Raw genomic sequence first — 12,484 nt, 5'->3', positions numbered from 1 at the left:
TCAGGGGCTGATTGTTGGCGAATCCTACAGAGAAAAACCCACACAGATCACAGTGTTGATGCCGCTGTACTTTAAAAAAACCTCCATCTGATCCTTTGTTTTTTCAACAACTACTCTCTCCAAATGACTTCTAGATGCAGCAGTGTAATTCTTCCCCACAATACAAACTGCCATGGCAAACAATCCTTCCCAAACAGAGCGATAGTGGATTGAACTGGAGAAGGAAGCTGTAGATTAAGAGCAATGTTTCATGTTCCCAATATGACCCATATGGCTGTTTATAGATTTAGACTTTACGCAGCTTCTCAATCTTATCCCTATCCGTTTAACTGGCTTCGATAATTCTGACACACAGATGAGGGAGGATGAGACTGCAGTCGATGGAGACGATTGATCAGACTCTCGCCGTCCAGTGCGAACACATATGGTGTCCCTCATGAGTGTCACATAAACGCCACCCGCATCAAACGTCTTGGTTCTGCACAGTAAACTTGATCGATTTGACCTTGTGCTAAACCAGTGAAAATAGGACAGCGAGAGACGTGTGATTAATCAAACTGTGCAGTAATCAATAATGAGGGGTTATTAGGACGTTGCACTATGGTGGCTTCAGGAAATCAGTGATGATTACATCATGCTTTCCCCACCTGCAGCTTTCATATTAATCAAACACAACAGGGTGTTAATGTTTTAGAAAAATAATCCAGAACCGATACCATATGCTGGTATTAGGGTACCGAGGTCCCTAAAGACACCAACATATTCTACAGTTAAAGTCATTTTAAAAAGGTGCATCTTGACAGATTAAAATACCACAGAAAAGCTCATTTATTTCAGTAATTCAATTCAAAAGTGTCAAAATTCACAGAAATAAACGATGAAAATACAACTCCAATTCCAGTGAAGCTGGGACATTGTGCAAAACGTTAATTAAAAACAGAATCAACCTGATCAACTTTATTGGTTTTTTTTTTTTGTGTGTGCAAATATTCACTCGTTTTGAATTTGATGCTTGCAACACGTTCCAACAAACCGGGGCAGGGTCATGTAACCACTGTGTTACATCACTTTTCCTTTTAACACTCACTTCGCGTTTGGGAATTGAGGACTAATTGTTAAAGCTAATTGTTGCTTGATGAACAACTTCAGTTGATAACAACCCAGATAATCCTCTTCTTCTTTGGCCCGGATGAGACGAAATGCGTCTTTGAAATGTGGACTCCTCAGACCACAGCACACTTTTCCTCTTTGCGTCAGTCCATCTCAGAGAAGCTGGCGGCGTTTCTGGGTGTTGTTGATGTGCGGCTTTCTCTTTGCATGGTAGAGTTTAACTTGCAGATGTAGCGACAGACTGTCTGAACTGACGATGGATTTCTGAAGTGTTCCTGAGCCCACGTGGGGATACCTATTACAGAATGTCGGTTTTTAATCCCTAAATTGCTTGCAGTTGTACTTTGAGTAACAATGTAAAACTGTTGGACTATTTGCTCACGGAGTTGTTCACAAACTGGTGAACCTCGCCCCATCCTTGCTGGTGAACAACTAAGCCTTTCAGGGATGCTCCTTTTATACCCCATCATGACACTCACATATTTCCAGTTAACCTGTTCACCTGTTCCCAACAGGTGTTTTTTTTTCATTCTTCACCTTTCCCAGTCTTTCGTTACCCCTGCCCCAGCTTTTTGGGAATGTGTTCAAAGCATCAAATTCAAAATTAATGAATATTTGCAAAAAACAATCCGTTTGAGCATTAAATATCTTGTCTTCGTAATGTAATCAATTGCATATAGGTTGAACAGGATATGCAAATCACTGTATTCTATTTTTATTTACGTTTTACACAACGTCCCAACTTCATTGGAATTGGGGTTGTATTTTCAGCGTTTATTTCTGTGAACCTTGACGATAATGTTTTACATACAATGAAAAGCAAAAACTTCAAAAATTAGAATCTCATATAAAATCATTAAAAAGGGATTTTTAACAAAGACTTTTTATGTTTTGGCCATGTTATACCCTATGAAATCATGGGGAAGACTTCATAGTTGTCCAGCAGGCAGTCAATGACCCTCTCCACTAACAAAACAAGTCTCAAAAGATTATTGCTAAAGATCCTGGCTGTGCAGAGAGCGCTGTATCCAAGGCTTTTAATGGAAGGTTAACCGGAAGGAAAAACTGTGGTAGAAAAATGTGCACAGGCAACAAATGTAACCACAGATATATTGCTGTAGATGAAATGTGCAATGTATTAAATCAATTAATTTAAGTTCAATTTTAACTCACAACATGTTAAAAATCATATAGTACTGGATCCCAGCATATTAATGGAAAACTTTGGAAAAGGAAAAACTGTGTTGTCCGTTTGCCGATGGCACCCTTCTAAATAAGATTGTTGATCAAAATAATATAAATAAATGTACTAATGGCATAAATAAAACTATAAAACAGATAGATAAATAAATACTGCAGCATAAAAAGGTGAACAAGCTGCAGGCTTAACTGCACCCTTGGGAGGAATGTAAAGCAAAGACCAACCAGAATGATTTCTTCACCAAGTATTATGCTTAGTATGAAGACCAGATTAGTTTGCTAACTCAAAATCTCTTTGTTTTGTGGTACCTCTTGCCACTCCAGAACACCGGTCCAGGCCACAACTTTATTTGCCACCAGTTGAGGTTGTCCAATTGGGTTTGCATTGCCTTGACCTCCGGCAACACCAGCCTAGGGGCAGAAGAAAGGAGTTCACATGTAGACTGTAGGTATATACACATTTTAATTAAAGAGAAAATGTCATAAATTTGGTTTCTGAAGAAAACAAAACCTGTACTTTTGTGATCTTTTGGAGAAAATGGAACATTGTTGGGTTCTGATCAGACAGCAGCGATCACATTGAAAATTCAGTCAAATATTAAAGTTCAGACAACATTGGAGTCTCCAAACACTCCCAGAGGCTGCAGAAGCATAAATTAAAGATCTGGTTGTGTGTTTTTACACCTAAAAGCTCATTTTGGATTGAGTTGTCCTTCTTCCAGAGACACATATTAAAAGCAACAGACAGTTTAACAGTTAGGCAGTCTCGTTAACCTGCTACTGCTCCCACTTCAGTAATTAATACAGACAAACACTGCATCTGTGTGTGCTCACTAAAACCAAACCTGCACCATGGAATCAGCTGCAACGCTGCAGATATACTGGGCTGCCTTTACCTAAATATCATCTCCATGACATCTGTTTCCAGTTAACTGGTGCATTAACTTCCATCCCTACTCGACTCTACATGCTGCAGACAACCTGGTTATTTTCTGGACATTATTCATCTTTTGTTAAAGCAACTAACATGGCAGCATTTTAGTTCAATAAAAAACTTCCCACCAGGGGACAATAAAGTGGATTATCTCCCGTTTAACACGGTGAAGTAAGCTTTGCACTGAGCATGAGGAACATTTTTACGACTGTGCCTCTAAGCATGTAAGGAGCAGGTTTTACAACAAGTACAACAATTGCATAAACATTTCATTTCATTTCAAAAGACAACTCGAATCCTAATACCTTACAAGACATACACATCACCCTGCAAAACTATGCATAACCCATTACAACCACAAGTAAAAACTATTTTAATGTGGTTTTATGAGATGGTGGTTTTACAAAGTTTCAGATTCGGGGAGGGTGAATACTAATGCATGCCGCACTTTTGTAATTTAAAAACATTGAAAACAATCAATTTCATTTGCCGTTTAACTTCACAATTATGCCCCACTTTGCGTTGATCTAAAACATTAAAACCCTCTAAAATACACTGAAGTTTGAAGTTTTAATGGGACTTCATGAAAAAAGAAAAAAAAAGGTCAAGGGGTACAAATACTTTTGCAAAAATACTGCAGGGGAACGTTTCGGAAACATTTTGTTCGAAAAAACTAGTACAAGTTGATGTGTACAACCACTGAAGAGGTGGTTATCTTAGCAAACCAGGACGAACCCCAACAGCCTTAACATTATGACCACTGGCAGATAATGCGACCAACTCTGCCCTCATTATTAGTTATTTAGACAAGCCTGAAACATTTTTTATAGACCAAACAAATACTAAGTTACACGCAGAAAACCTGGTGAAGAAGATGACAAAGAATCAGAGATGTTCTCCTGAAGGTCCAAAATGGATTAAAGGACTAACCTCCAAATAACTCTCAGATCCCAGGGGAATTTACGGATGTTTTTTCTTTTACTTCGACTAACGAAAGGATTGGGAACTTCCTAATGACAGGTGTCTGATCATAATGTTATGAGCTTAGTCAGAACACCCATTTTTTTCACATTGCAGAAGTAACCTATATTTATCCATTAAACCCCACTGATGACATAAAGTATCTTGATTCTAAATGAACTTACGATGTTGGGCTGTGCCGACGATGCCGTGGGCTGATTTGCTGTGGGCTGCTGCTGTGGCTGCTGCTGTGCCTGCTGATTGGCCGCTGGCTGTCCCGGGGGTGGAACCGGCTGCTGTGGATTGGGAGGAACCTGCTGTGGCATCATTGGCGGGTTCACTGTGGTGACTGTTGACATGTTGGGCTGACTGTGCTTCAATCCAGGAACCTGAGAGATGGGCGGCTGATTCGTAAATGGAGGCCCACCTACACCGACTGGAACGAGGACAGAAAACAAGCCCTATGGTGATCTAATGTATCCATGCTGAGTCATCATGGTGTAGACACCATAAACTGGACCATGCAGCCAGATGAAGGTATGTGTTACTCTCAAGCAATCACCACTCATTCAGAAGAGGGCACAAATGTGTTTTAACTGTGCGGTGTTAAGTGCCAGACTTAAAACATAGAAATGTGTAGAGGAAGATTCTATCCAAAGCACTCCACACCAAAGCAATGTAGGACTGGCTGGTGATGATGACCAAAAAGCCCCCTGATCTTTTTATATGAGCAGTGTGGAAAGGGTTCAGGTTCCTGTTGCTTTAATGGCCATGGCAGAGTGTGAACGTTGGACGATGGTGATATATGGGAAGCCATAGGGATCATTTCATTTACAACATTGAATGGGTCAGAGGGCTCCATGGGGGCACAGTTGCTGGCACTGTTGTCTTGCAGCAAGCAGGCTCTAGCTTTGGATCCCGCCCTGGGGTCTGCATGGGTGGGTTCTCTCTGGGTACTCCAGCTTCCTCTTGCAGTCCAAACCATGACTGAGAGGTTAATTGCCCTAACGTGTGAGGGTGTAGTTGTTTGTTCTGTGCTGCCCTGTCTTGTGTAGCTATATATTCTCAGGCTATGTCACCAATATATTTGCTGATGCTTGTTGTTTAATGGGGCAGCAAATGTTTTAGATGTTCAGCTAAAGTTATTGCGAAACTACAACGTAGTCAGCTTTTTATGGAAAACTTGCATTTTCATTTTTTGCAGTTTCTACATAAACTACATACTATCCGGGGTCTTTGTCTGAAATGAACCCAAAGCAACAGGACATTATCACTGCTTCATTAAGCCCCCCTTCCACTACTACCTACTTGGCTCATCTTGACTCAGTTTTTAAGGTTTTCCTGTAGGTACCAGTATTGGCTTCAGAAGACTGCTGGTCACTGGTTGGCTAAGGCGTGGTATCAGCGGTTGAGTCATAAGAGCGACTTCATTATGACAATCAAACCTCGCCAAGTAGGTGTTAATGGAAAAGATCCATTAGCTCTTTGTTTATTAATTAACCAGATGGATTTGTTCTATACTGTAGGTCATTTCATCATCGCAACAACATCACATGCTTTTCTGATATCAGTTTTAGAACACATTATCTTTATTTTGTTTATGTTTAAATTGGAAAAACTGTGACCAAAACACAAAAATGTCTGTTCGAACCAATTGGCATTCAAAGGTTTCATTTTACTGTATCCATTTAAGCTCTAAAGTATGTGGCTTTTACTGTGTGTCTGAGTTGAGCTTAAAACAGCACTCGGTTTCTCACGTTTCTTTCCAAGCGGACATCATTTTCCACTTTTTGATAAACAAATAAAATATGATGCGCTGCTACCAGGTTACAGCACAATATTGCTGACCAAGTCACATTTTTGATGTAATTCTTGTATGTTTAATATGTTGGTTTTTTTTTTTTTTTAAAGTGCTGTTCAATTATATACATCGACAACCTTTCCAACAGTTGCGACTCTGGTAAACATCAAAAACACTGCAGACACAGTAGAAACATAAAGAGTTGTCTAATGGGAAAAAGGAAGAATGCACAACAAAATCCCAGCCATGGTCGATAAACCAAGAAGTGCAAAACAAAGCTTGGCAAAAATTAATTATTCTCAAAAGCTTAGCGCCTCCTGTTAACTTACAGCGATTCTTCTGGTTATTGGCTGCATCCACGGCCATCTGTGCAGCCACCTGAGCAGCAGACATGGGGGCCGGATTCTGCAGGAAGCAGATTAAAGGCACACACTGCAGCGTCAAACATTTTACAGAAGAAGACATAAATACCACGTTCTGAGAGTGAGCCAAAAAGCAGGTGGCGGGAATTAGCGTGAAGGGAGCCTTATACGTTGGCGCCTGCTCGCCCTTTACCTGATAAGGGTGTGTGGGGTTAATGGGTGGGGGGGCCTGCGAAGGTCCAACAACAGACTGGCTGCCAGGCAGCTGCTGAAGAGGCAGGACTGGTTTGTGTGGTGGTCCTCCGCCTGCGGAAACTGAAAAGATGCTTTTATGAGAGAAAGAAAGTGTTAAGGCTCATGTGTTCCTCACTTCTACACACTGGAAAATGTGGAAGTAACAGTTAAACTAACTCTCTCTGTGTGGCCACTAAACCTCACAGGAATAAGTAAAGTGCAGAAGAATTGTGAAAAAAGCAACTGAGGTGTGAAAATGAACAGCAACTACATAATACAAAAGAATCCTCAGAGTCCATAAAATAAAGACAGAGGGCTTGTTTGAGAAGTCTTCTGGTGGACAATTAAAATCACCATTACAACAAAACTGGGTTTGAGTTTTTACAGGAAAAGACAGGGTGTGTCAGCTGAGCAACAAACATGACAATAACAGACCTGCTGGTGTTTCTGAAACATGAACACATAAATTCACTCACTTAATGAATGAAGGAATAATAGAGTTTAAGTTCTAATTCAAACTCGTATCTTAATTAAGGGAATTAAAAATCCCTATATGAAAAGGAGACTAAACCACCAGAAAACTGTTGGTTGTCTGCTGCGGCCTTTTTACAAACGATGCACAGCGTAATTAAGTGAGTGATCACGGTATATATATTGAATGAATATTTCTAAACTTGGAGTCATTTCTTATTATTTTCACCATCCTATTAGCACTTTTAGCTCAAGATATTTTACGTTTTAAAGCTTTTTTCCAGTTTTACTGACCAATTAAGGTTTTGTTTTTTAAAAGCTTGCTTCTGAATTATTTATACATTTTGTGGGAATCAAACCTGTTTTAATCCATTTGTTTCAGTCAATGATCCTTGCATTCTGTGCTTGTTAAGTTTTCAGCATCCTTCAGATTTTCATCTATCATTGTATTGGTTTTGTTTATTTATTTTAGCAAAAAGTCTCGACCATGGCGACGGTGGAGTTTCTTCCTGTAATCGGTGGGTTGCCGGTTCCAACCCCCGTTTTGTCTGTCTCAGTCGTTGTGTCCTTTGGCAGGACACGTCACCCTCCTTGCCTGGGCTTATTTTAAATTAAATTGGTGCATAGTGTTGATCTGGGCTGTGAACTACGTCTCTCACCAGGCAGGGAGATGCCTCTGACGAGCACCATGTGGAACGGATCCTGGCTGTAGTCGGGATGAGGTTCTACAGAACCTGCGACCGGAGATGCCCATTCAAACAACGCCCTCAGAGCCGGCAGCTTCCGAGGAGCAACCACGGAGAAGTGAATTCCTCTCTGCAAATAAATTACAATACAAAATATATGTAAATATATAAAACAAAAATTACTTCACTCCTTGCTGATCATTAAAAAATATACATATAGAATCATTACCTCAAACACAGCAACACATTTACTACGTTTTAGCTCTAAGCTATTCTGGGCTCCAATGTCCAAATTCAAATTCATTCAAGCTATTTCCAAGTAGATCCAAGTGTATCCAAGTAGAAATGTTTCATGTCATTTTAAACTTACCAAAAGCGTTTTATCGTTAAATATCTGATCTCCAAACACGTGAAAACTCCCAATCTGAAGACAAATCCTGTTCACCTCATGCAACTATTGCTGTATTAAAGCTCCACGAGGATTCAGGTGCTTGCAGTTTTGCAGTCAGCGGCTCAAACATAAAGATCCTGTCGGCTATGAGTAAATGGAAGCACAGCATTCCAGATGCAGCGGAGGTCGGATCTGGGAATGAGACCACACGCCTAATCGTGCGTCACCACAAGCCGGTTGTGACAAAGCTCACTAGGATAGTAATAATAATAAAAATAATAATAACACAATTTCTCTGCCTTAAATGCATAAAAATCATTGCGCAACGGTCAGGGTTTTCTTGGCTGTTTTCAGGATTTCTGTTTATGCTTTTTCCAGGTCTAATGTGCCGATTCCAATATTTTTCCCTAAGGACTAATTCATTAAAGCAAAAATGAAAGTCCTGCAGGTTCTCTGGTATTAGTTTATAACCCAACAGAAAAGAAGGTATTGCTATAGCATAGTGCACTGTCCTTACAGCCATTCCCAGACTGACGGCTGGCGAGAGTTGCTTCTCTAAGGGCATTCCTGATGTTTCCGTGGCACAACCACAACTGTATCTGCAGAAGAGGCAACACTGCGGGGGATCAAGTGTGTAAATTAGCAGCATGGGTGTACGTATTTGTTCCACACACAGCTCTTTTTTATTTCGGCTTCATCATCTTCCTTAAATTCTAACAGCGGGAGCCTGCTGTGTGGTTTTTTTTTTTTTTTTGTTATAGTTGAAGATTGATCTTAATAAATATAAATGTTGGAAAATGTTTGAGGCAAATTCAAGACATTTGAAGCCTTTAATAACAGCAAAAAAAATGAAAAGCATCTCTCACATCTCTGATGATTTTGACCAAGTTATCTGCTGTGAAGCCAGTGTAGCTGACACTCTCCACAGCAGGAAGCAGATATGGAGGAGAATTACACAGCAGCACACACACCTTGTGTGTCTGACCTCTGAAACAGTGCACAAAATGCCAAGTTAAGCTCAAATAATACACAAATTTGAACATATGAAGAAGTCTGTGTAGTTAAAGACAAAAATGGCGCCTCACATTTGTTCTCTCATCTTTTTAAAGTCGTCAAAAAGCTGCAAGGCCACAGAAAGTCCCTCTGCAATCAGACTGCAGCTTTCAGCTCCACCCCCCATAAACCTGTTGGAAAGATGAATCAGCACACCTTTGATGATAAATATTGGTCAGTGTTAGAGAAGTTATTTACTGGATGCTGTCGATCCACGACACAAACTCAAAAGCAGAGCTGGTTGGTGCGTGACACTGGACGTATGACTCAGGAGCACAGTCCACTGTGTTGAACACCACCAGACCGTACTGAGTTCCTCCGTACTGCAAAAAAACAAAGGGCGCAGAGATGCTCACCTTCAGGGATTTCCAAATCCTCTTCAACAAATACTCAAATCTCTGGCAGAATATAAGGACAGATAAGAGGAACACTTACATCTCCACCAAAATCTGTTTCTGCAGGGGGGCCTCCATTGAAATACCTTTAATGGGCCAAGATCAAACAAAAAACAGTGTTAATTCGAAAGCTGGAACCGACCCAACAGCTTGTATTTTCAGGAACTTACTCGATAGCTGGAAGAATGTAGTTTTTCCTTAAAGACTCAAAGTACGGTCCCAGGTTGGCCGTCCCTTCGATGACAAACACCACATCAGCAACCTGGTTGGACACAGGCTTGCTGGGGGGCTCCATAACTGCTGCCGAGTTCATTCCAAGAAAGGAGGAAAATAAAATTTCATCTAGATGGAAACAGAGAAGAAAGAATGTTACACCGCACCACAAACGTATTCACCACCTCTTTGTGTTTTTGTCACATTAGAACCACAAACCTTAATATATCTGATTGTGATTTTGTATGACAGGCCAACAAAAAGTGGTGTTTATTTTCTATAAACAAAAATCAGAAGAAAAAAAACATGGCGAGCATTTATAATCAGCCTCTTTGACTCTGATACTCCTAAAAGCAAAATAATTAGTCAGTAGAAAACCAGAGTCAGATTTATTTGCTACATCTGTGCATATACCACAAAACTCTTGCAGGTGTAATTGCAGTGAAAGGTGATTCTGCAAAGTTTAGATCACACATAAAATCAGCTGTTCATTTCCCCCCAAACCTACAGAACAAAACCACCATGAAACAACGTGTTTGCTTCGGTACTTTCTTGACGGTCCTTAAGCGAACCAGCGTCTGCAGGAGCAGGGAGCAGGCAGAGAGCAGCTGCCCGTAATCAGACTGCCTACATCGGATCAACGGGAGGAGGGTCGCTCTGAATCCATGGAGCACGAATATCCAACCTAAAACTAACTTCACCGCGGTCAAAAGTCTGCGGTTTTGCACTTTAAAGTCCTTGTCCTCGTTATTGACATGGCTGAGACACACAGTTTCTCATGAAGCCCAAAATGGTAACTTCTTCAGGCAAACCTTGGAGCTTCACCAGTCAAGACAGCAGAGTCTCTCCTCTCCACTTCTCCAGCCTCACATCAGAACCCCTGAGCCTTATTTTATAAGTTCTGGCTGGGCTGTGGTCCAGATAATTATCCCAGTGGACAATTTTAGACATTAAAAGCATAAATAAGACATTCTTGCATATACATTAATACAAACATTATTAGTACTTTGTTTATGTTTTTATTTTCTAACTATTTATTCATTTATTATTGTTTCACGCAAATTACTTTAATGTGACCATGTAACACAGTAATGTTAATAGCAGCACAGCACTCTAAACTGACGGCAGTAGGCAGAGCTTCAGCCACCATGGCTCCAGTTGTCAATGGAAACACAACTGGTACCTTACCGAGTAGAGAGAAAGGCCGAGTGGACCAGAGCCGCACCAAATAAAACGAGCCAGTGAAAAAGGGGCATTATTGGACTCACTGGGGCCAAATACAGATGCAGGCCACACTTTTTAGATTCTTACTATGTATAATATTCCCTCCATTTCCCAATTATGGACCATTTTGTGTGGTCTATCTCATAAAAGCTGGATAAAAATATATTGATTGAGTTTGTGGTAATAAGGTGACAAAATGTATAAACTCAATGAAAAGTATTTAATGCTTAAAATTATAATCTAACACTGGATTCTGATGTTTCTAAATATAGTAATTAAATCCTGCTATAATAAAAGCTTTGTAGCTTTCTATTATGTATGATCTGAATTAATCAGGTATCGCAGGAAATGTTCTCAGTCCTTTACAGCAATACAAATCATTTAGAAAATTACTTTAAATTTACTGCATTTTGCACACCCTATCAAAGAAAAAGCATGGTCAATAAAAGTTAAATTCAAACATTGGAGATACAGTTTATGCCTACCTTCTTTATCTGCATCAGAATTCAGATAGACTTATTTTATGCTGCATTGTTGTTTTTACCAACAGAATAAAATTACTAATTACAAACTGCTCTGAAGCACCTCCAGGTTTGACCAGACAATACACTGATTTATTCAAGCAGGACACAATGTAATGAGGTCTAAGCATCGGAATCACGAAATTCCATGTTTTCAAATAAAACAAAAATTCACAAAACCTAAACTTTGTTTCAAAGACTCAGCAGGGCAGTGTTGAATGATGAACTCCAGGTTTGATCAGTCAACATGGTTCAGATTTTGAACCAGAGCTGATCAAATGTTGTCCAGATTGTTTATTGCTTCATTTCCCTTTGGGATTAATAAAGTATTTTTGAATTGAATTAAAAGCGAGGAGCCGTTTATCAGTGTGACTAACTTACCGTTCAGGGCATTACAAAACTAGCTTTAATCAAATTCAAATTCAAGATGACCCAAAAAGCTGCATCAACAACAGATGCAACTCAACAGAGCATTTAGCTTAATGTGAAAGCTTTGGACAATTCAAGTCTAAACTGTTTCCTTATATCATAAAACTAGAGAGCAAAGAGGACTAACCTGGTTTTTCACGGCTTTCCGTTGCAACGGAGGATCAGTTAAAGCTGAATTAAATCGGTCCGAACTCAAATTGGTCGCAAAGCAATGAGGCTAGCGTTAGCATAAATAAAATAACATTCGTTTTATTTTTATACGGAAATGACGTAGTGACCCGCCCACCAAGGCGGAACACTTCTTCTTCTTCTTTAGAGTAAAGATGCAACCAGAGACGCAGTGCTTCCACCTACAGGTCAAAACCCTAAAGACTGCTGCAGCGACACGTCAACGTGCCCGCCATATTGGCAAGGGAGATCGCAGCTCAAATAAAGAAGCTGGCGGACGGGGATTTCCGTTTCAAAAAGGCCTAAAACAGGGTTGAGGTTTACATTTTAGA

General features: G+C 40.1%; 1 protein-coding gene across 2 annotated transcripts in view; it reads right to left on the bottom strand.

Annotated features, from left to right (window-relative positions):
- The window catches only part of LOC124864878 (mediator of RNA polymerase II transcription subunit 25-like), a 30,799-nt gene extending 18,530 nt beyond the window's left edge, over positions 1 to 12,269 (bottom strand). For both annotated transcript variants that reach the window (XM_047359838.1, XM_047359839.1), the window contains exons 1-11: positions 12,112 to 12,269; positions 9,768 to 9,939; positions 9,638 to 9,683; positions 9,401 to 9,525; positions 9,235 to 9,333; positions 9,016 to 9,136; positions 7,732 to 7,888; positions 6,561 to 6,682; positions 6,335 to 6,410; positions 4,390 to 4,640; positions 2,620 to 2,721 (exon numbers count right to left, since the gene is read on the bottom strand). In XM_047359838.1, coding sequence (XP_047215794.1) covers positions 2,620 to 2,721; positions 4,390 to 4,640; positions 6,335 to 6,410; positions 6,561 to 6,682; positions 7,732 to 7,888; positions 9,016 to 9,136; positions 9,235 to 9,333; positions 9,401 to 9,525; positions 9,638 to 9,683; positions 9,768 to 9,910 — 1,242 coding nt within the window. In that variant the 5' untranslated portion in view covers positions 9,911 to 9,939; positions 12,112 to 12,269. The remainder of the gene's footprint in view (positions 1 to 2,619; positions 2,722 to 4,389; positions 4,641 to 6,334; positions 6,411 to 6,560; positions 6,683 to 7,731; positions 7,889 to 9,015; positions 9,137 to 9,234; positions 9,334 to 9,400; positions 9,526 to 9,637; positions 9,684 to 9,767; positions 9,940 to 12,111) is intronic.
- Between the last annotated feature and the right edge of the window lie 215 nt (positions 12,270 to 12,484).

The sequence above is a fragment of the Girardinichthys multiradiatus genome, chromosome Y (genome assembly GCF_021462225.1).
Source record: "Girardinichthys multiradiatus isolate DD_20200921_A chromosome Y, DD_fGirMul_XY1, whole genome shotgun sequence".
Lineage (NCBI taxonomy): Eukaryota > Metazoa > Chordata > Actinopteri > Cyprinodontiformes > Goodeidae > Girardinichthys > Girardinichthys multiradiatus.
Note: the sequence above shows the minus strand (reverse complement) of the source record. Positions and strands in the feature narration are given on the sequence as shown.